Source organism: Littorina saxatilis, linkage group LG4 (assembly GCF_037325665.1).
Source record: "Littorina saxatilis isolate snail1 linkage group LG4, US_GU_Lsax_2.0, whole genome shotgun sequence".
NCBI classification, from domain to species: Eukaryota; Metazoa; Mollusca; class Gastropoda; order Littorinimorpha; family Littorinidae; genus Littorina; species Littorina saxatilis.
Genome location: NC_090248.1, coordinates 43,559,945 through 43,584,623, shown reverse-complemented (window position 1 = coordinate 43,584,623; position 24,679 = coordinate 43,559,945). Strand labels below are relative to the sequence as shown.

At 39.9% G+C, this 24,679-nt stretch overlaps 1 protein-coding gene across 1 annotated transcript; it reads right to left on the bottom strand.

Annotated features, from left to right (window-relative positions):
* On the bottom strand, positions 1-24,651 carry LOC138963678 (sodium- and chloride-dependent glycine transporter 2-like). Its single transcript, XM_070335526.1, has 10 exons — positions 24,492-24,651; positions 22,486-22,621; positions 20,766-20,900; positions 16,322-16,425; positions 15,006-15,115; positions 6,193-6,305; positions 3,733-3,861; positions 1,104-1,203; positions 63-163; positions 1-18 (listed from the first exon to the last, which is right to left on the bottom strand). The coding sequence occupies exons 1-10, from the start codon at positions 24,632-24,634 to the stop codon at positions 1-3; spliced, it is 1,089 nt and encodes a 362-aa protein (XP_070191627.1). The 5' UTR covers positions 24,635-24,651.
* Positions 24,652-24,679: the final 28 nt, after the last annotated feature.

The following is a 24,679-nucleotide window of genomic DNA, read 5'->3' as shown; positions in this document are numbered from 1 at the left end:
TTAACGAACGCAGGTGAGCTTGAGGTGAAAACAAAAAAGTGAAGTGAAGAGATTGTACTGACTGAGAATAGGACTGGGATGAGCGCCCACCAGACGTATTTCCAGAAGAGAGACGGTGGATTTCCTGTCATCAGCTTTAAGTCCCTGTACAGTCTGTCAGTACCTGCCTCAGGAAGACAGACATGCAGAGAGAAAGTGATGCATACACGGAGTGTAAACGAGCATGTAAACAATCACGAATAAACCAACACGTACACACACACACACACACACACACGCGCGCGAGCGCGCACGCACGCACACACACACACACACACGCACACACACACAGCACACACACACACACACACACGCATGCGCACACATACATAACTGCGCGCACAAGCACTCACACACTCATGCACACACACACACACACACACACCTATACACACTCATGCACACACACCTACACACACACACACACACACACACACACACACACACACACACACACACACACACACACACACACAACTATCAAGATAAGAAAGACAAACCTTCGCGAGAAAACAAGCTAGTCATCAGCAAAAAACAAAAAGTGGTCCATATTGTGGACCCTTTCCCGAAATCTGACGAACAACAAACAACAACAACAGGAACAAAAACAACAACAACAACAAACACACACACAGAAAAACACAAGCGTTTCTTACCGTAAAATGAATGCAAAGACAACAACAAAAACACCACCACCACCAACAACAACAACACCAACACCAACGGCAACAAGAACAAGAAACACGCACGCACGCACATTTAACCCCGGCCGGGTCATACCTAAGACTTTAAAATTGGCAATCTAGTGGCTGCTCCGCCTGGCGTCTGGCATTATGGGATTAGTGCTAGGACTGGTTGGTCCGGTGTCAGAATAATGTGACTGGGTGAGACAGTGAAGCCTGTGCTGCGACTTCTGTCTTGTGTGTGGCGCACGTTATATGTCAAAGCAGCACCGCCCTGATATGGCCCTTCGTGGTCGGCTGGGCGTTAAGCAAACAAACAAACAAACAAACAAACAAACAAACAAACAAACAAACGCACAGAAAAACACAAGCGTATCTTACCGTATATGAGGGTGAATGCAATAAGCGTAAGAAGCGTGGTGAGGTTGGGAGAAAAAGTGAGCATGTAGTCGTCAGCAAGTTTTCCCAGCAACATGCCCCCCTGTTGAGTGGAATACAGACAATTCCTCGCTTCAGCTACTGACCAGTAACCCTGGAGCTAGTCAAACTGACCACTGCAAGATCGGTCAGCACACATTAAGGATAAGAAGACATATACACCTTCGCAACCGCAACTATGACGCCGTGCCAAACGTGATACTCAGCACACACACACACATAAACACAGACACAGACACACACAGACACAGACACACACAGACACACACACACACACACAGACACACACACACAGACACACATACACACACACACACACACACACAAGCTCAGAGAGATCTGTTTGATAATTGCTGATGACTCCAAAGAACACTTCCACATAACTAATTCTGGTGCTATTTCGTAGCCAAAAAATTAAACCAAACATAAATTTACAAAGAACGTGGTGATCTTTCGCATTCTCCCTAGCGATACATTCAAGTGCGGACATTCTGTCACTTGAGCAAGATCGTCAATGGTTTTGCCACCAGGGACCAGCCTTTTAATTTTTTTATTCTATCTAATTTTTAAGATCAAGATCCTTTATTGACATGTGCACACACACACACAAAAAGAGAAGGGAAAATTCCTCATGATTCACGTTTAAAAAAACACAAAAAAACGTCACAGTATCATCCCCCTTCAGTGGCTCTGTCGACGTCTATGTGTTACCGCTTGCTTCCCCTCTATATAATAAATCGTCCACAGAGCGTCGTCGTCCCGAACGAAATCTTCAAAATCTCCAAAAACAGGTTAAAATTCTGGGTAGGGATATCCTTTCATGAACTAACATCAGCGCCTTTCGGCGATTGTTGAATGCATTCTATATCGGAGCTGCACTGCCAATATAATGTCGAACACACTTGGAATTAATGCTACTTGAGTGTGCTTTCCGAACTGATTGGGTCAGTTATCAACTCCGCACACCCCCCCACATACAGCAGTTTACTAATATATTTTGATACAAAACAAAATAATTAATCATATAATTTTGATTGCCAAAATGTGCATAGGTAAATATAAATATGGTGAGAGATATGATTTGAATATATAGCTATTCTGATGGACACGTGGGAGAATTCGGGGGCTGTGATTGGATGGTCTCTTCCGATCATCAAAGCATAATGCTACGGAAGTCGGCCATTTTTGCCAATATCCAAAAGCATATTGGCAATAACAAAGACGCATGGTTCCGGTTTACCCATCTGTACCACACGATGTTTCACTATTGACAACAGCATACACTGACAACTTGAAATTCTTCTCGGGAATGTTTTTCAGCTTTACAAATGTCGGTAGCATACCATTTTCTGCTAACTTCCCGATGAAACAGGACAAAACCAATTATTTTCTGTCCCTAAACACCACAAAATGCCCAAAGTCGAAAGATGTAGTACAAACAGGGGAGTAAAACGGAACAGCCGTTTTTGTGTGCCTGTGTGAGCTCAGCCGTTGCCGACTGACACAAACTTTCGCATTCGGCTTTTCTTATCTCGTAACTCCACACTAAATACCCCACTTCCCCTCTGAAGTATTGATGTACAACCCATGGCACTAACATTCATGTAGTCGTTTATAACTGAGGTTAAAAAATTCGCTTCATGACGAGACAAGTATAAATGCCATTCACCCAAACTGAAAACTTCGCTGCCGTCTGCTCGCGTTGTACGGATTAGCTGTTCTCTTCTCCTCCCCTTGTTGCATCCTAGTTCTTCAGTTGTTTTTAGTTTTCCGTTGATGTTGTGTTTTGGTCTTCTTCATAAGTAGTCTTGTTCAAAATTTAAAAAACTCAAACTTCTTTTTGTTGTATACGAATGAACTAATAAAAAGCTGTTTAACAGCTGTGTTGTCAAATCGAGTTTTTTTCCCAAGTCAGTGTGGCGCCTGCGCAAAAATAATGCGCATAAGAAACGGCGTCTGCTATCAAAACCTGAGATCAACGCATCGACGCAAAAACTGTCATTTTGTAAGTTTGGAACAACAAATCAAGGTCAGAACAGCTATATAATCGCTATTGTATTTTCAGCGTAGCAATAGGGTCCGATATTTAGACTCGAACAAGTATAATGCGACTCGTCTTCGACTCGTCGGCATTATACTTGTCTCGTCTAAATATCGGACCCTATTGCTACGCTGAAAACACAATAGCTGTTAATCATATTGGAAAAAGAACTGTATATTAGGACATTTTGGAGAAAAAAAGGAAACTGAGTAGAACATTAGGAGTACATTTATGTTATGATTTTTTTCCTAAAATATTAGTCTATTGATAAAGTTTGTTGATTTAAAAATGTACAAATTTGATTGAGGAAAGAAAAAGACCTATGAAGAAGGATCGCTCCTAGCACCCCCCCCCCCCCCCCCCCCAAGAAAAATAAAGAGAGAGAGAAGGCAAAAAACAACTGTAGTAGCAACCTGCATGCAACTGAGGTCGAAAAAAAAATGTTGATACATACACACAAATGGACCAAGCCTTATTGTCGATGAAACTCCGTGCTTAACTAAGGATGGTACAGTGTGAAAAGCTGCTCACTCTTGTGACGAAAGGGAGACCCAAGAGGAAGCAGACGATGCAGAAAAGTACAGCCGCGGGTATCTGCCTTCTAACCAGCGAGGGCCACTGATCAGTCATAGCGATCAAAATCGACCTGCAGTTCTCGACCTGAAACATCATACAGTGGACTCACTCTGGACATCTGAAACATCATACAGTGGACTCACTCTGGACATCTGAAACATCATACAGTGGACTCACTCTGGACATCTGAAACATCATACAGTGGAATCACTCTGGACAGCTGAAACATCATACAGTGGACTCACTCTGGACATCTGAAACATCATACAGTGGACTCACTTTGGACATCTCAAACATCATACAGTGGACTCATTCTGGGCATTTGAAACATCATACAGTGGACTCACTCTGGACATGGCAATCTGAAACATCATACAGTGGACTCACTCTGGACATGGCAATCTGAAACATCATACAGTGGACTCACTCTGACTCACTCTGGACATCTGAAACATCATACAGTGGACAAATGGACAGTGCCAGTGGTCTCGAATACTTCGCGAAGTCATTTACCGAAAACTCAGTGCTAAAGCTTCGTGCGTTCAGCTTCGCGAAGTATACTTCCCGTCGAAGACTTTGCCCAGGTAATGACAGGCTTCAGGCCAAGGATGAAAACCGTGTCCGCTTCATCTCCAGCAACTTTTCAAGACTTGACTTAGGGTTCCGCAAGGAGAGTGGTCAGAATAGTCTACATGTGTGCTGGTAGTCCAGCAATGGTCATTTTGGCGAATTTAGTGAACGAAATTGACAGAGCTGTGCTGAAAGCGAGCCATCTCTCAAGCCAAGGGACACCACTCCTAGAGAGAGAGAAAGAGAGAGAGAGATCAAATCAAATCAAATCAAATCAAATTTTATTTTACGAGGGTTGTGGCATAAGCAATATAAACGAGCTTCTTTTCAACCAGCCCTCGCCCAGAGAGGGACTATTCTAATCTTAAATACATATATATATATATATATATATACAAACATAAAACAATTACAAAAGATAAGCATGACAGTAAAAAATTAAAAAATAAAAAGGCAGAAAAACATTCACAGAACTATATATGTTACAGTGATAATGTATATTTAGGGAATATGTATATTCTCTGAACAAATCAGTGAATATATATAGTCCCTGTTTCAACAAGTGACTATGTATATTCCCTAAAATTCCTAAGGAATATACTTATTCCCGGAAATTTGAGGGCAAATTCTATACTTATTCACTGATTTGTATTTTGCACACACAGAGTCTTGATGAGATTACGAAGGGCAAAATCTTAAGTTTCTTATAATCATCTAAAACGAGACTGGACTTTGTTTTAATAGAATTGATTTCAGTGCTCGTCTCTCCCGGAATCAGTTCGAGTCCCAACGAGTCTCAATACTTTAAAAAAACAACTCTCATTACATCTAATGTCAAAATACAGTGGTTTTAAAATATTTGCACTGGTAAAGTCCCAGATGGTCGAACAATAACCCGTGATGGTTTGTATGTATGCATTACAAAATAATAACCTTGAGTGTGGATCAAGAAAGTGTTTTATTCTGTTCAACAGATATATTTTCCTTGACATGGTTTTACACAACGACCTAACATGATGGGCCCAAGATAAATTATTATCGATATTTACTCCCAAAACTTTGTGATCTCCTACTTCCGCTATTGCGTCGTTGCCAATTAGTAAGGAATGAGGATTATTCTTGATGTTTTATCTTTTTTGCCTTGTTGTAATTAACATGTATTAATTTGGTCTTTTTGGAGTGAAGACTCATGTGGTTATACTCCGTCCAATTTATGAGATCATCTGCACTGTTCTGCAATGATAAATAAACTTTGTCTAATTTTTTATCAGAAGTGTGTATGGTCGTAGCATCAGCAAAGAGTTCACAATCATCATTAACACTAAAAGGAAGATCGTTAATATACAGGGAGAAGAGAAGTGGCCCAAGGACAGAACCATGGGGGACTCCATATAACACAGGTCTTTTACTTGACATAGTGGAATTCACGCAGACGGACTGCTCTCGCCCGGCTAAGAAAGATGAGAGGAGACATAGGGTTTGGGGTGACAATCTATACTCATCTAATTTTCTTATGAATGCTTTTGCAAAATCGACAAATAGGACACCACAGAGTTCATTATTGTTAATGCTGCTAAGCAAGTTTTCAAGAAGGTTTATTAATGCTGTGTGGAAGAGAGAGAGAGAGAGAGAGAGAGAGAGAGAGAGAGAGAGAGAGAGAGAGAGAGAGAGAGAGAGAGAGAGAGAGAGAGAGAGAGAGAGAGAGAGAGAGAGAGAGAGAGAGAGAGAGAGAGAGAGAGAGAGAGAGAGAGAGAGAGAGAGAGAGAGGGGATGACGCTCAATAAACAACTAATGGTTCGGCCAAGCAGCAAAGCCAAACAAAGAGGCAGGGAAATGGATACTTACAATTGCAGTTAACGCCATTAAAAACATGGCAAGGAAGAAAACAATCGATAGAAATGACGCATCCTTGTGGTAGGTCACCGATCGTGTATACATTTCGAAGGCAATCGAGTACCCTGGAAGAAAAACAGAAAAAAAAAGAAAAATAAATACAACAGCGAGTTGTGTTACCCCTCCCCCCCCCCCCCCCCGCCCTTGTGTTTTGTATTTGTCCAACGTGTGTTCTCATTTTGTGATGTTATTTCCTTGTCTGCGTCTCATTCTGTAAAGTTTATAGTCAACATGTTACAAAAAAAGAAGAAACAAGTCGCGTAAGGCGAAAATACAATATTTAGTCAAGTAGCTGTCGAACTCACAGAATGAAACTGAACGCAATGCAACGCAGCAAGACCGTATACTCGTGGTCCATCGCTCACGGCATAGGCAGTGAAATTGACAAGAAGAGCGGGGTAGTGGTTACGCTATGCTGCATAGCACGCTTTTCTGTACCTCTCTTCGTTTTAACTTTCTGAGCGTGTTTTTAATCCAAACATATCATATCTATATGTTTTTGGAATCAGGAACCGACAAGAAATAAGATGAAAGTGTTTTTAAAACGATTTCGAAAAAAAAAATTTGATAATAATTTTTATATATTTAATTTTCAGAGCTTGTTTTTAATCCGAATATAACATATTTATATGTTTTTTGAATCAGCAAATGATGGAGAATAAGATAAACGTAAATTTGGATCGTTTTATAAATTTTTATTTTTTTTTACAATTTTCAGATTTTTAATGACCAAAGTCATTAATTAATTTTTAAGCCACCAAGCTGAAATGCAATACCGAACCCCGGGCTTCGTCGAAGATTACTTGACCAAAATTTCAACCAATTTGGTTGAAAAATGAGGGCGTGACAGTGCCGCCTCAACTTTCACGAAAAGCCGGATATGACGTCATCAAAGACATTTATCAAAAAAATGAAAAAAACGTTCGGGGATTTCATACCCAGGAACTCTCATGTCAAATTTCATAAAGATCGGTCCAGTAGTTTAGTCTGAATCGCTCTACACACACACACACACACACGCACAGACAGACAGACAGACAGACAGACACACATACACCATACCCTCGTTTCGATTCCCCCTCGATGTTAAAATATTTAGTCAAAACTTGACTAAATATAAAAAAAGAAAGAAAAAAAGAGAAGAAAACAAAAAAATGAAGTGTTGTGTCCCGGTGTAACACGAAATTTTTACTCCACGAAAAATTTACTCCGGAGTAAAAATTTCGTACGAAATTCTTACTCCGAGTACACATTTCGTACGAGAAAAGAACTCCCCAAGGCACAAAAAATTACTCCCTCCACGAAATTTTTACTCCCCATTTTTTTGTACTTCCAGTAAAAATCTCGTACGCGAAAATGGGATGCGGGTGAAGGGATAATGCCAATAGGGAGGTTTAGAAACTGCGTCCCTATCAGCTACGTCACCTACCAGGACACCTTTCTCACATGCGGGTCGCGCTGCGTGTGGTGATTAGGTAGGTGTTCACGTAGCAAACCCTTCCATACGTCAGCGCAACGTATGTCAGATTTGATCAAGTCCAACCATCCGAGAAGGGTGTAAGGATGCTCAATATTTTCTGGAATCTTTCCTTCACGCTTCAGTCCATATTTCATAATTCTGGTTTGTATACATCGTAGTCGCTGATGTGTCAAGAGCATGACCCCACGAACGGCAAGGCGCTGAGACTTACGTCGCGTATCCTTCTGTGGGCCTATTGAGTGTGCTCGCCTCGATTCACTTCGAAAAGCAGACACAGAAAGCAAAATACCGCTCGTTCAAATGTATTTTGTAGTTAAATCTGTTCAGTGGAATGAATTCAATCCCTACGGTTGAAAAAATAATGGAAAAGCTCCCCAAGAATGGATTTTAGTGCAAATGTGTCGGTGTTTCGATAATACGTGAACACTGTGACCTTCTTTTTGACAACTTCTGAGCGTTAGATACCACGTTACGTGCATACTACACCCCTATCACTGCGGGTATTCCCACTGTCGATCGCTGTGCGTGCTTCTGATACGGGCGCGATCACGTACAAAACAGTTTTTATACGTGAAGGCAACGTATCTCATATTACTTTAAAATCTAAATATGAACCATTCAAATAAAGTATGAGACCTCCTCTTACAGCATTTTCCTATATCCTGGCGCATAAACCACATTTTTTAGTTGTGTGGTTGCTTGACTAAAATTAAATAAATCGGGTGACCCGTTCCAAGGGCTCTGCGATATCACAGCAAACCATGAAGCACGCAAGGACGACCCAAGCTAAATTTAGAAATGTCATCTCGACCAAAATACTCCCAAGAAGCGTATGTTCAAAAAGACTGAAAATTCAGCATAACAGTAACCTTTTCCTGGGAACAGATCAAGTCTGCTTGGTAACCCAATGCACACGTGTATCATGTGTGTGTGGTGAGGGGGGGAGGAGGTTGTTTAGTTTTGGTTAGTAAAACTGCCTAGCAAGAATGTTTTGTTTCATAAAGACTTTGTAAACGACCATAAAGTAAAGCTCCGTCCAATTCATTTGAGTTGAAGGCTAGGTTTGGGTACACACATAAAGGCATGCGCGTACGCACGCACACACGCACACCCACAAACACACACACAGACAGACAGACAGACACACACACACACACACACGCACGCACACACACACACACACACACTCGCACACACATGGCGTCGCCCATTTACACAGACAGACAGACATACAGACAAGCAGACAGACATACAAACACACACACACATATACACACATACACACATTCGCACATGCACATGACAGTCAGAAACACAACGACGCCCACTTACACTCAAACACACACCCTTATAAGGACCGGCACGGTTGGCCTAGTGGTAAGGCGTCCGCCCCGTGATCGGGAGGTCGTGGGTTCGAACCCCGGCCGGGTCATACCTAAGACTTTAAAATTGGCAATCTAGTGGCTGGGGGGGGTGAAAGCGTGGTGGCCAGTGGCCTAGAACGAACACAAACCAACGCTCGAAGTTCGATTGCCCTACTTTTCTTTTCTGTTTCCTTTAAAAAAAAAAAAATCATTGACTTTACCTGCTGGTTAACACTCGGTATGATCTGGGTCAGTGGAACATAACTTCCACGTGCAGCACATAGCGACACCGACACAATGACAGCAGCAGTTTCAACACTGGGTATTGTTGCAGACTTTAATTAACGCGCTGTCCACGATTTTTTAAAGCACGAGTTTTGGAGTTTTGCCCTACTCTGAAAGCGATGACGAGTTTTGAGTTATCATTACAGTCTGTGTCATTTGATGTCGTCTACTGCGGACTATCGCTAAAGTGAATATAATTATTTTCTACTTTGGCACCACAATGGGACTCACCATGTACAGTTTTTTGGGGACCCAAAGAGCGCGCTGGATATATTGTCCTGGAATATCATTACATTTTGTCAGTATCAATGTGTGTAACTTGCACAAAATCAAACATTGTAACATTCAAACCAAGAGCTATCACGATTTTGATGTGTATACGGTGTAACAAGATATGCTTAACATGACAATGTGCACCTTTTGTCTTCAAACACTAATATTCCATCCATTTTCAATCGTTTTGGCGCAGCATGAAATAATTCGGATGATTGACACGGGTTGCCGATTAATCGGTACGCTTTGTGAAATCCACAAAAACGGAAAATATTCAAGAACAATCAACAATTTTGTACAACAATGAGTGCAAATGTTGTTGCTATTATCTCGTGCAATCTTTTATATTCAATACTTGTCTTTAAATCTTTCATAGTTTAGGCTAGAAAAAAGACAATTTGTCATGATTTGGGCGATTTTGTACCCACAAATCTGAAAATAGCCCATTAATTGTATGGTCATCAATATTTCAATATCAGTGTGAGATCAAAAGTTATTAACATTAGTGTTTACCATAGTTTTTGTTCAATGATAGTCTTTCTATCTTCAAATGTTGAGGCTCTTAGCCGCAAAAATTCGGACGAGTTACCTGGACTGCCGTTTAATTGGTATGCTTTGTGAAATCCACAAAAACGGAAAAGTATTAAAAAACAATCAACAATTTTTTACAACAATGAGAGCAAATGTTGTTGCCATTATCCATTGCGATCTTTTGTGTTCAATACTTGTCTTTAAATCTTTCATAGTTTAGGCTATAAAAAAAACAATTTGTCATGTTTTTCGCGATTTTTTGTCAGAAATCTAAAATATAACCCATTTATTCCATGGTCATCAATATTTTAATATAAGTATGATAACACAAATGGTTTACATTGGTGTTGTGCGTCTTTTTTGTTCAATACCTTTCTTTCTATCTTTCACGGTTGAGGCTCTTTCCGGCTATGGGGAACACTCTTTGTTGCGACCCGATATTGCCACCCGGGGTGGTTCCAGAGCCTTAAAGGGGTACTAGGGAACCGATTTCTTGATGGTGCGATAGCTGACCGTTTTCAGCACATATTTTACTATCTAGAAACAACAATTAGAAAAATATCTGAACACTTGTTGGTCAGCGCTTCTAGCCACTAAACTATAATGATTGTGTACGCGGAATGTGGTTGGACTGGAGCGGTTTTGTAGGCTTATTTGCTTTTTATGTATGTAGAATATGTTTGTATGTGTGGCTGAATAAATTAAAAAAATAAAAATAAAAAAATAAAAAAATAAATAAATAAATAAATAAAAAAATAAAAAAATTAAATAAATAAAAAAAAATTAAATAAATAAAACAAAAAAAAAATTAAAATTAAAATTAATTTTTGGCCAAAGGAAAATGTTGAAGCAACTTGCTAAAAAATATATCAGAATGGGGAACTTAAGTTCAGGTAGGAGGGCAGTATGTGCTTAAGCCTTGTTTGATCAATTGAGTATAGCTATGCTTTGTGTTTTAGACGCTTTAGTTGTTGGGCGTGGGAGGGGGGGGGGGGGGGTAAGGGGTCGGTGGGAGAGAGGACTGAGGGGTGGGAAGGAGGAAAGGGGATGAGGTTTTCAGAACAGATGTCCTATTTCAGCCTTATATATTGAGAGACACAGGGTGTATGCTGGCTTCCATTGAAGCGTGCAATGTTTATCTAAAAACTCATGGGGTTTCAGTTTGTGTTCGTTGACAAGGGTGTGTAGGTTGCGGAAATCTTGTTGGAGTGATTGGCAGCGGTCAAAGAGGTGTAAAAAAGATAGCAACTGTCCACATTCACAGAGACGGGGAAAGAACTTGTAAGCGCATCCATCCGTGCGAATTCTGCGAAGTATTTTAAGGAGGGGGTTGGGGAGTGTAGGCCTGTTTTGTTTTGTTTGTCGGGGCAGAATAAGCCAACCATGGGCATTGCCTTCTGTTTTTAATTCTGTTTCCCAGTGACACCAGGCAACTTTGGCCATTTTGTGTTTTGCTTCCGTCTTTGTTAATTTTAGGTCATGAAATGCTGCTTGATCTGTGACAGCCTCTTTTGCTGCTCTGTCAGCCATATCATTGCCTCTGATCCCTGTGTGTGAGGGGATGTACATAAGGGTCAATTCTGTCCCAGAGGCAATGATCTGGTGACAGAGGAACAATATTTCCGTCTGAAGCTCTTCCCGGTTTCTGGAACCATTTTGGAGAGCAGTCAGAGCTGATTTTGAGTCGGAGAGAATGACGACTCTTGTTGGGGGTCGAGGGAGGTCATTGACATAGTGGCATGCTCTTAAGATGGCGTACATTTCTGCAGTGAAAATGGACACATCCTTATTGAGTTTAAATTTTTTAGTTATTTTGAGGTCAGGAATGACAAAAGCACAGCCAGTTTGGTCATCATTTAGTTTTGAGCCGTCAGTAAATATCTGTAGGTGATCTTTGTAACTGTTTGAGATTATTTCTCTTACTAGTGATGAGACAAGTACAGGGTTATCTTTTTTTGTTACACCCAGATCATGATCAGGGATGATAATGGGAGATTCCATGAACCAAAAGGGGAAGGGGTGAATGGGAATGTGGGCCATCCTACCTGGGTTTACCCCACTTTCTTGAAATATCGGTTGAACATAGTCTGCTAGTGGGATCGTTGCTTCGTATATTGTGGGTGTTTTTCTTTTTAGGTTTTGGTAAGGGGCCGAGGTAATTGTGTCGAACTCAGCAGTGAGCTCTTCGTTCACAGCATTATCAACTGTACTGGCTCTTGATACGTACTGGGCCGACTTTAGTCTTCTTTCTTCATCGAGGGGCAGCCAGCCAGCCTCTTGATACACTAGTTTGTTTATGGAGTGTTTTGGGAGATCAAAGATGATTTTGAGTGCAGCCATTTCGGCTCTTTCCAATAGTTTTAGATTCGATTTTGATGCAGCAAAAAATGCTTCTTGACCATAGGTTAAACGGGATCTTATAATGGCTTTCGTAATGTGAAGCAGGCTGTCTTTATTTGAGGCCCAGGTCTCTCGTTTTAACACTTTGAGGAGACTAAGTGCTTTCTTGGCTTTGCCGACAAGGTTTTTGATGTGTGGCCCCCATGTTAGGTTCGGGGTGAAGGTAACGCCAAGGAATTTGACTTGGTTTTTAGGCTCCAGGGGTGTATTGTTGACGATAATGGTGGATTTTTCGTGTACCTTCTTTCTGGTGACAACCATGAATGTTGTCTTTTCGGCGGCGATTTCGAAGCCGTTTGTGTATAAATACTTGACTATGTTGTCTACTGCGTTTTGATATCTCTTCAGGTTAGTTCTGTGTTGAGTTTCTCCTGGTTTGTGATTTGACCACAGAGCCAGGTCGTCCGCATACAGTGAAATCACGGTTCCATCCGTCTTGACTTTGTGAATGTCATGCAGCATGATGCTAAACAATGTCGGGGCAATGACACTGCCCTGAGGGACTCCCATGTTAACTTTGTGTGCTGTGGATACATCTCTGCCTACTCGAACTTCTAGCGTCCTTTCGTTTATAAATTCCTTCACGAAGTTGTACAGTCTTCCTGATATACCAATGTTTTTCAGTTTTTCCAATAGTTTGGTGTGCCAGACTGAATCGTAGGCGCGTTTAATGTCAAAGAAGGTGGCAAACATGGTTTTATTTCTTGCTCGAGTTTTTTTTAATGTGGGCAGCTAGTTTAACAATGTTATCTGTACAGGACCTGGATTTTCTGAAGCCGGCCTGGCACGTTGGGATGATGCCATGTTTGTCTAAGTAGTGTTCCAGCCTATTTTTGATAATTCGTTCATAGATCTTTCCAATATGGGGCGTGAGAGATATGGGCCTGTAACTAGATGCTAACTGCTTTGGTTTTCCGTCTTTTGGGATTGCTATCACCAGCGCTTCTTTCCACGCCTTAGGAATTGTGTTGCTTTCATAACAGGATTGGAAAAACTTTAGCAGTATGTCAAGGAGGCAGTCAGGGAACTGCTGTATCATTTTATATGAGATTGGATCTTTGCCAGTGGACTTGTTTCCAGTCTTTATGCTTTTTATTGCTTTCTTTAGTTCCTTTTTGGTAAGAGGATGATTTATTGGTAGGGTGTTATCTTCAGCTGGGTGGGTGTAAGTCTTTTGGTGTTCTTCTCTGTATTCCCGCCTGTCTGCTTCAAGGTGTTCAGTCTGACTGGCCCTGGCAAAAGTTGCAGCCAAAAGCTCAGCCTTTTCAAGGTTGTTTGTGGTAAGTTTATTGTCAACTATTAGAGGTTTTTCTGGGAGTTTATACCTGTGTTTGATTTTAGTTATCTTTTTCCAAATTTTTCCAGTATCCTGTGGGTTATTTACTTCCTCCTTTACAAACTGGTCCCAGTAATCTCTCTTGGCTTTAGCGACTGTGCGAGACATGAGACAATATCTCCAGGATCACACAAACACCACAGAAACACAACAACTACACTACAGCACAGTGACACAGAGGACCAACATCCACATGAAACACAGACACTGTAGCAAAACTGCTGATGACTCTTTCCGCTTTCAGCAAACACAGGGCAGCTGGACGACGGTCAGAGGGTAAGTCACGGTTGGTTACGTTCTGCTGGGTGACGTGTTTCGCTGTTCTATCAGCTCAATGGCTGGCTGTCGCTCCGATTGAATTCGTCCAACCGTCAAGAACTTTTGTGTTTTTTGGGGCATTTAGGTCCCAGGTAACATTATGAAGTTTTAATACGATCAATCGGACCTATTATCAAGTTAGTGTATCAACTTTTGAACGAACTGCGCCCAGTAGTTTTCCAGCAATAAGCTGTTAAGTCGAGACAGACAGACACACAATTAAAGTCTGCTGGACCCTAGTACTGCGAACTCGGGGATAACATTTTTGTACGAAATATTTACTCGGAACTCACCTGTCGTGGGGAGTAATTTTCTCGTGTAATGGGAGAGTACTTTTTTCGTAAAGGGAGTAACATTTTCGTACGAAATGTTTACTCCGGAGTAAAAATCGTGGGAGTCATTTTCTCGTGTTACACCGGACAATGTCAAGTAATCCGATAACAACGACACTGCCCATTTTTAATTACCACTAGCCCCACAGTTCGCACAATTTGTTGAGAATTAAACATCCATAAAAACAGCATGACTAACTGTGTACGTAATAAATTCATGTAAGTTACAATGCCTGGCATCAAACAAGCGTGTATGGGACAAACAAACAAATACCATGCACCACTGTTATGCATTTACTAGGATTGCTCAAAATAAGCATTATGCTTGAGTTAGTAATCATAAAAGCGATATTCGGTTTATGTCATGATAAAACATTGAATCAAGTCTTGGTTAAACCAACCAACCAACCAAACAAACAAACACAATTTCGACAAAAGACACTCACCGCTTTTGATTGAACTTTGGATGAAATCGATCTCATCCAGTTGTGCAAAGACAATAAATGCAGCAACAAAGCTTGTGCAAGCATCCACACATACTGTGATTATAACTGGCCTGGCAAGAGACAACGAGAGAGAATATCAAATAATTCATTCATTTTTTCAAGTTATGATTTATTTATTAATTCATTTATCCATTAATTCAATCATTACAAATGTAATATTCCAAGCATTTAATTTATTAATAATTAATTAATTAATTAATTAATTAATTAGAACTTGATTACTTAGAGGATGAAAGTCGCTTGATGAATGCAATGCTTGTTATTCTCTCAGGTGCCAGGAGGCAGGTTCCAAATAACTCTCACTTACTCTATTACACATGTCGCATGCATTAAGAGTGCTTATACTTCCATGTGTTTATTAGATACTTAATTAATCAATTATCTTAACAAGAAGGGCAAAGCCCATACGACTCACATGCTTGACCTTGACCTTTACATGACCTTGACCTTCAGGGTCAAGGTCAAATAACTAAACCTAGCAATGACATCATACACTAAGAACTGCTTTACACATTTTTCCTACCAAAATACATGTGACCTTGACCCAAGGTCAAGGTCATCCAAGGTCATGCAACACAAAGCTGTTAATTCAAGACATAGGAAGTACAATGGTGCTTATTGGCTCTTTCTACCATGAGATATGGTCACTTTTAGTGGTTCACTACCTTATTTTGGTCACATTTCATTAGGGTCAAAGTGACCTTGACCTTGATCATATGTGACCAAATGTGTCTCATGATGAAAGCATAACATGTACCCCACATAATTTTTAAGTTTGAAACAGTTATCTTCCATAGTTTAGGGTCAAGGTCACTTCAAAATATGTATACAATCCAACTTTGAAGAGCTCCTGTGATCTTGACCTTGAAGCAAGGTAAACCAAACTGGTATCAAAAGATGGGGCTTACTTTGCCCTATATATCATATATAGATGAGGTATTGAATCTCAAAAACTTCCGAGAAAATGGGAAAAATGTGAAAAATAGCTGTTTTTTAGGCAACATTTATGGCCCCTGCGACCTTGACCTTGAAGCAAGGTCAAGATGCTATGTATGTTTTTTGGGGCCTTGTCATCATACACCATCTTGCCAAATTTGGTACTGATAGACTGAATAGTGTCCAAGAAATATCCAACGTTAAAGTTTTCCGGACGTCCGGACGGACGGACGGACGGACGGACGGACGACTCGGGTGAGTACATAGACTCACTTTTGCTTCGCATGTGAGTCAAAAAGGGTTGTTTTCGAAACACTCACCTAAACAGTGTGTCATGAAACCTGTTGTAGCTTGATAAGGCAATGATTGTTCCAGAATCTAAACTCAGCGAAAATATATTATGTTGAATAACATGGCACCACATCTGCAACAAGTAAGGACAACAAGCATTGAGCGAAGAAGTAAACGACAAAGTTGACCTGCATGGCGTTCTAAGAAGTAAAGTTGGTGACGCCTTGTCTTTTTGCGAACCCACTTCCGCCACCAACATTGGCTTTTTGGTATTTTTTATAAAGTGCTTTATTGTTAAAAACAAAAGATGTCATTCTTTTACAAATAAAAGTCCCCCAAACATTTTTAATTCAAAATATTAGTTAGTCTTCGTTATTTTTAGAGTGATAAACACAAAGGGTCCCTGCCTGATCATTTAACATTAAACACAAACAAGTCGCGTAAGGCGAAATTACGACATTTAGCCAAGCTGTGGAACTCACAGAATGAAACTGAACGCACTGCATTTTTTCACAATGACCGTAGTCCGCCGCTAGTGCAAAAGGCAGTGAAATTAACGAGCCTGTTTAGCGCGGTAGTGGTTGCGCTGTGCTGCATAGCACGCTTTTTCTGTACCTCTCTTCGTTTTAACTTTCTGAGCGTGTTTTTAATCCACACATATCATATCTATATGTTTTTGGAATCAGGAACCGACAAGGAATAAGATGAAATTGTTTTTAAATCGATTTCGGAAATTTTATTTTAATTATGATTTTTATATTTTTAATTTTCAGAGCTTGTTTTTAATCCGAATATAACATATTTATATGTTTTTGGAATCAGAAAATAATAAAGAATAAGATGAACGTAATTTTGGATTAATTTATAAAAGAAATAATTTTAATTACAATTTTCAGATTTTTAATGACCAAAGTCATGAATTCATTTTTAAGCCTCCAAGCTGAAATGCAATACCAAAGTCTGGCCTTTGTCGAAGATTTCTTGGCCAAAATTTCCATCAATTTGATTGAAAAATGAAGGTGTGACAGTGCCGCCTTAACTTTTACAAAAAGCCGGATATGACGTCATCAAAGACATTTATCGAAAAAATGAAAAATATGTCTGGGGATATCATACCCAGGAACTTTCATGCAAAAATTTCACAAAGATCGGTCCAGTAGTTTACTTTGAATCGCTCTACACACACACACACACAGACAGACAGACGGACACACACACACACACACACACATACACCACGACCCTCGTCTCGATTCCCCCTCTATGTTAGTAACAAGTAAGGCGTAGGGCGAAATTACTTCATTTAGTCAAGCTGTGGAACTCACAGAATGAAACTGAACGCACTGCATTTTTTTCACAATGACCGTAGTACGCCGCTAGTGCAAAAGGCAGTGAAAGTGACGAGCCTGTTTAGCGCGGTAGTGGTTGCGATGTGCTGCATAGCACGCTTTACTGGACCTCTCTTCGTTTTAACTTTCTGAGCGTGTTTTTAATCCAAACATATCATATCTATTATGTTTTTGGAATCAGGAATCGACAAGGAATAAGATGAAATTGTTTTTAAAACGATTTCGGAAATTTATTTTTAATCATAATTTTTATATTTTTAATTTTCAGAGCTTGTTTTTAATCCGAATATAACATATTTATATGTTTTTGGAATCAGAACATGATGAAGAATAAAATAAACGTAATTTTGGATCGTTTTATAAAAAAATAATTTTATCCCCGAGTACGCTAGTACTTGGGTTCAGCAGACTTTAATCGTGTGTGTGTGTGTGTGTGTGTGTGTCTTTCTCCACTTAACAGCTTATTGCTGGGAAACTACTGGGCGCAGTTCGTTCAAAAGTTGATACACTAACTTGATAATAGGTCCGATTGATCGTATTAAAACTTCATAATGTTACCTGGGACCTAAATGCGAAATAAACCACAAAAACGACTTGGCGGTGGGACGAATTCAGACGGAGCAACAGCCAGCCATTGAGCTGATAGAACAGCCGAACGCGTCACACAGTGACGAGAAATGTAGCGTCGTAAAAAGCATGCGTATCGCATGCGAGACGATTTGCCAGGCTTTGCGCGTTGTGTGTTTGAATAATTTGATTTTTTGTGTACCCCATTTTCTACCAAGCGTTGGTTGCTCGGTCGCGACTGCGGTGGTTTAGAGGTCGCGATTTTGTGTTTTGATTCTTTTCATATTAATTTGTATTTTTTCTTATGGTTTACTTTGTTTACATATGTTTCAGTCTTTTACCTTCACTTTACATTAAAGAATTTGGTAAAACTACCTGGGGCGTGATAAATGCAAGAATCCGCGAGCCAGGACAGTAAAAGAACTTCGTGGGCCACCAGTTCACCAGTTATGAAGAGGGTCGGCAGTATATTTTTCACTGTGATCAAATAAAAGAGAATGGCCGGTCACCACGCACATCCTCGGCTCGCATGCAATGTAGTTATATAGCAAAGGGAATGCCTGTAATTCACACAGAGCAATCACTTGGTCTTAAACGTGCACAAGACAACAACTTTCATACTGGGGGAGCGAGCCAGTCGGAAGAGTACTCGGGTCCAGCGCGAGCGTTTTTTATTTACAATTTTCAGATTTTTAAAGACCAAAGTCATCAATTAATGTTTAGGCCTCCATGCTGAAATGCAATACCAAAGTCCGGCCTTCGTCGAAGATTGCTTGGCCAAAATTTCAATCAATTTGATTGAAAAATGAAGGTGTGACAGTGCCGCCTTAACTTTTACAAAAAGCCGGATATGACGTCATACAAGACATTTATCGAACAAATGAAAAAAAAAGTCTGGGGATATCATACCCAGGAACTCTCATGTAAAATTTCATAAAGATCGGTCCAGTAGTTTACTCTGAATCGCTCTACACACACACACACACACACACACCACACACACACGCACAGACACACACACACACACACACATACACACACACACACACACACACACACACACACACACACACACACACACACACACACACACACATATACACCACGACCCTCGTCTCGATTCCCCCTCTATGTTAAAACATTTAGTCAAAACTTGGACGTCTTTTTGTTATCGGAATTATGGTTTTTGTTAAATTGTATTGCTGTTGCTGTTGTTGTTGTGTGAGTGAGTTGTGTGTTGGCAGACTTGACTTGACGGATGACTGTTTGCGTTAGTGAGACTGTGATCATACTCATAATAATCATACTCACTTATTTTCTTATGATGTTTTTATTTTTATTATGCATTCTTATTCTTTTGATTGGAAATGAGTATTGCTACAATTTAATTTCCATATGGATTAATAAAATTGAGTTGAGTTGAGTTGAGTTGAAATGTAAAAAGGGAAGGAACTCTAGGGACGTTTTCGTGTTTCCCCTCCATATTCTTTTCAAACCTTGTTCGTTCTGTGTTGCGTCTGCTTTTTGTTGCCTTTTGTGTTTGTTTGTTCCTAATGAAGCTCACATAAGCGAAAAATCATACTGTCTAGTGCTGTTCTTGTATCGGTGAGTACAGATATATTTTCTTTTTGTTAAACTTTGCTCCTCTCACCACAGTCACTTTGTTGTTTAGAGTTCACATTATTGATGAGGATGTGCAATATTTCAACAAATGGTGTACTCGCCTTTGGTTAGTGATTCTGAAAATCTACTAGCCAGAGAGCAAACTTTACTAGCCAAACAAACAATTTATTTCAGCAACTTTACTCGCATTTGGTGAGTAAATGAACATTTCTATAAATTACTCGCCACTTTCAAGCGCAAGCCTGTATTTACCTCGAGTTTTGCGATTTCACTAAAATGGTTAATATTAACAGAGACACACATTGAATCTATGTCTCTGATAATAAATGTGAGTGTAATGCGAGTTTATGTTCACATTATTGAAGGGGATGTGCAATATTTTTACCAAGTGTTTTGCGAATTCACCAAAATGGTAATAATAAATGTGTGTTTTGTGAAGTCACCAAAATGGTTAATAAAAAAATGTAAGTGTAATGTGTGTTTATATTCACATTTGGGGATGTGCAATATTTACCTCGTGTTTTGCGAATTTACCAAAATGTTGATAATAAATGTGAGTGTAATGTGTGTTAATAATTATTTGGTTTAAGCGTGTTTTTATTAATTTTTTGTATACATGTTATATACAGTAACAACATTAAGAACGTTAACAAGCAGACTGCTTATGGACACGTTCCAAAACTAATAATCAATACACATTCTGATAACAAGACTCACACACACAGTGTTGATATTTACCCAGTGTTTTGCGAATTCACCAAAATGGTTAATAATAAACGTGTGTTTTGTGTATTTACCAATATGGTAATAATAAATGTGAGTGTAATGTGTGTTTATATTTACCTAGTGTTCGAATTCATCAAAATGGTAGGAATAAATGTGAGTGTAAGTTGTGTTTATTTTCACATTATTGATGGGGATGTACAATATTTACCTCGGGAATGGCGAACTGTTGAAGCTGAGGCCGGAGATAGTGGTTGACCACCATGTCTGTGTCTAAAAGGGTGAAGCTTCTGATCAACAGGAAGAGCAATACGAAGAACGGAAAGACTACCGGGATGATAATACACTGAAACATATTCACCACACGCACGCACATACGCACGCACACACGCACGCACGCAGACACACACACACGCACGCACACACCAATGCACGCGCGCACGCACGGACAAACACACGCACGCATGCACACACACACACACACACACACACCACACACACACACACACGCACGCACGTACGCACACACACACACACACACGCACGCACACGCACGCACACACACACACACACACACATACACACACACACACACACACACACACACACACACACACACACAGTCTTACTCCGTTAGTATCAGAGGGATTTGCATTATTTACCGTTGGCGGGTAAAAATGCATTACATAAAAGTAATGTTTTATATACCTAATGCATTATGTAATGAAAACTGCACTATATTATTAATAATACATATCAAATAACGCATTATTTTACAGACAGTGCTGTAGAGATTCATTATTTAATAAATAAAGCTCTTTTTTAAATTTTATTTATATAGATAATCAATTATTTAACAGAGTTTGTGAATACAATCTGTTTTTGGTAAATATGAGTTATTTGTCGTAAAAAAAAGAATTATATAATTTTAGAAAATTGCATTTGTTACATTTGTGTCAAAAATGCATTATTCAAGTAAATACTGCATTATCTAATTAAATAATGAATTATTTACTTAAATATTGCATTATTTAGATCACAAAAACAACCACTTAATTTCTGTACAAACGGTTTGCCATAGAGAAAAATCAGGAAGCAGAAGATAAAAATACCACCTCCCAGAGCTATTCAACTTGCGGAGGCCATGTCTCCAAAGAGGCACTGGAATACAGGAAGTAAAAGATAATAAAAGCTCATATCTCCCGTTTTACTACTACCGTATTGGCATACACTGTATCTCCTACAATTCCAAGCTACACACCAAATTTCAGCTCAATCGACCCATAACTACCAGAGACAGGGGCGGATCACATATTTTTTAAGGGGGGGTTTCCAAATTTCTTTTATGGACAATTCGACGACGCGTAGCGTTTAGTCGAGGGCGCGAAGCGTTCGAACCTCCTTGGGGGGTTAAGGGGGCATGCCCCCCCCCCCCCCTCCCTGAAAAATGTTGATAAAAACAAAGAAAATGGAGCAATCGGGTGCAATCTGAGCGAAGAAACTTCACTTCCAAATAGTAAATCTAAGAAGACAAATTTGGATCAAAACAAGGACAATTCACTGATCAGGTGCAACCTGAGCCAACACATTACCCAACTACTTTCCCAAATTGTCACGTATAAGACAAAGGTCTGCTCCTAAGGGGGGCATGCCCCCCGGCCCCCCCCCCTCCCCGTGAAATTTTGATAACAATCAAGGAAAATGGAGCTATGTGGTGCAATCTGAGCCATCAGTTTTTCTTTATTTTCACACATTTTTTTTTTTTAGGCCGGGGGTAGGGGAGGGGGGGGGGCGGAAACCCCGGAACCCCCCCTGGATCCGCCCCTGAGAGATATATGGTAGACAGACAGACAAAAAAACAGACAGACAGCGAATCCTAAACACCGCCATATAAAGGCGGCGTAAAAATACCCAAACCCATCCCGTCTCACATGGATGATGCCCCGCAGGTCTACGATGAGGCCAAGGCAAATGATGAACCAAACGATGAATAAACTCAGCAGAAGGTGCAACTGCATGTCACTCATGGTGTCGCGTGTCACCCCGATTTGTCCTGCAACCTCAGACCTGCAAGAGAAAAAGGCCACAACACGTAGTCTCTAATGGAAATTCAAATGCTCCCAAGTTTTACTCTTCGCTTTTTGTAAGTAATATTGACTTAAAGTTTCGAAATAAATCATGAAATAGTTATTTCCCCTTTGACAAGCACGATCGCAGTCCCTTCGCAACCAACTTTTTTCAACCAATGAAAAAATCGGAAATTACTGTGCTGCGGACTTACTCGATGTTGTAGCTACAGATCTCTGTTGTAAACGTGGACTCACAAGATGATTTTAAAGAAATGTACTGATGTTTCGTGGACTGATCTAAAGAGTGGTCAAGTGGCTACTCGAACTCTTTTAAGCCCTAGTTTGTCTCAAATACAGAACGATTTCTGAAAGAAGCAGTTCTAACCTTATCGAACACACTTGCAATAGCATTTAAGGGCAGGTGGGCCAGTTCACTATGTTTTTTTTTTTTATTTGAATGTTTGAATGTTATTTTATGAAAGAAATGAATAAACAATGACAAATGATAGTCACTTTTTGTATTTTGGGTTGCTGGTTTGTGTTTTACGCGACAAAAACAGTCAAATACATACAAAAGTGGAGTGCAGGGGGGATATGATATTTCAGCAGATATGATTGTCACACTTCTAATTATTGTTATATTTTATCTTTCTGGGTATGCTCTAAGGGATTACGAAGCAGATTTTGATTATTATATTTATATTTGGAGTTAGGGACATTTCTTTGTTACAACCGTCAAACTTTAGGGTAACCCCTGCAAAATTATTTGTTGAAATAATCTGGTTATGACTGTAATACATTGGCAACAAAATCCTTTCGTAATCCCCCCAGAATGTTATATTCTGCACAAACTGCACAAAAAATTATTGCTCTAGCTAAACTACAGCCAGAGAAATCGCAACACCCAAGATGCAACTGCCGCAAAAAATGGCTGAAATGAGTAACACAATCGGCCGCCTTGTTTTGGCACTAGAACTAATTTTTAAAATCTTAGTAATAAATTGACAGATTGTAACACAAACATTCTTAAATCATATAAACACATTTTGAATACTTCCTTGATTTGTATTTTGCCCGTCGTGTAAACACGTATTTTAACAGGAAATTATCTAGCAGTTTAATTTGAGTTATTTATTGTCGATAATTGTGAAGAGTTGGGACTTGGTTTCATTTGTGGTTTTGTGGTATTTTACTTATTTTATGTAACCTTAGTTTAAAAAAAATGTTGCATTGCCTTGCCTTGCGTTTCTACCGTGGGACATGCTATGAGAAGGCATTCCTTCTCGGAGAAAACATAAAGGCCGAGCAACAAAGGTCGAGTCATAGAAGGGTTCATACAGGATCCACACTTTTAAATTTTATCGCTTAGCTTAACCGAAAATTGCATTCTTTGCCGTGTGTGAGGTAAGGCTTTTCTATCGTTGCAAAAAGATGCGTGTTTTGACAATCTGACAACATAACTTACAACGGGATCAGCTCGTTACTCGCCCGGCTCGTTACTCCCCCGGCTCGTTACTCCCCCTTAGGGTTAGGGTTAGGGTTAGGGTTAGTAACAAGCCGGGGGAGTAACGATACGGGGGAGTAACGAGATGCTCCCACTTACAACTCCTTAGTTTCCTACATGAGATTTTGACGTTTTAAAAAGCTTTTCATGTGAAGGGCAAAACAGAATATTTTTTTATTATGAAATAGTGTTTATATATGTTCCTTGTAAAGATGCAAGAACGTTAAATCATGCGTTGTCAATCAAGTTTAAGAGAATTTGTTCATGGAGAATGATTTACTTAGTCTAAAGCAACAACAAAAAATCCAAATCGCCCAAAATCGAGTTACACCAAAATGTTACGATGACATCGATTTGCACTCACTCGAGGTAAAAAGTCTCTGCCAAGACGGGCTTCTTGCCCGTGTGCTGTTGGAAGAGGGAGAAGTTCCAGACGCCCACCACAGTGTTGTTGCTGAGGCACGAGCCGTTGAGGTGACGGACGTACGCCTTCTGTGGATTGCACATCTCCGGAGCAGCCTCTACGCAAACTGTTGTTGTGATAACAAAAAC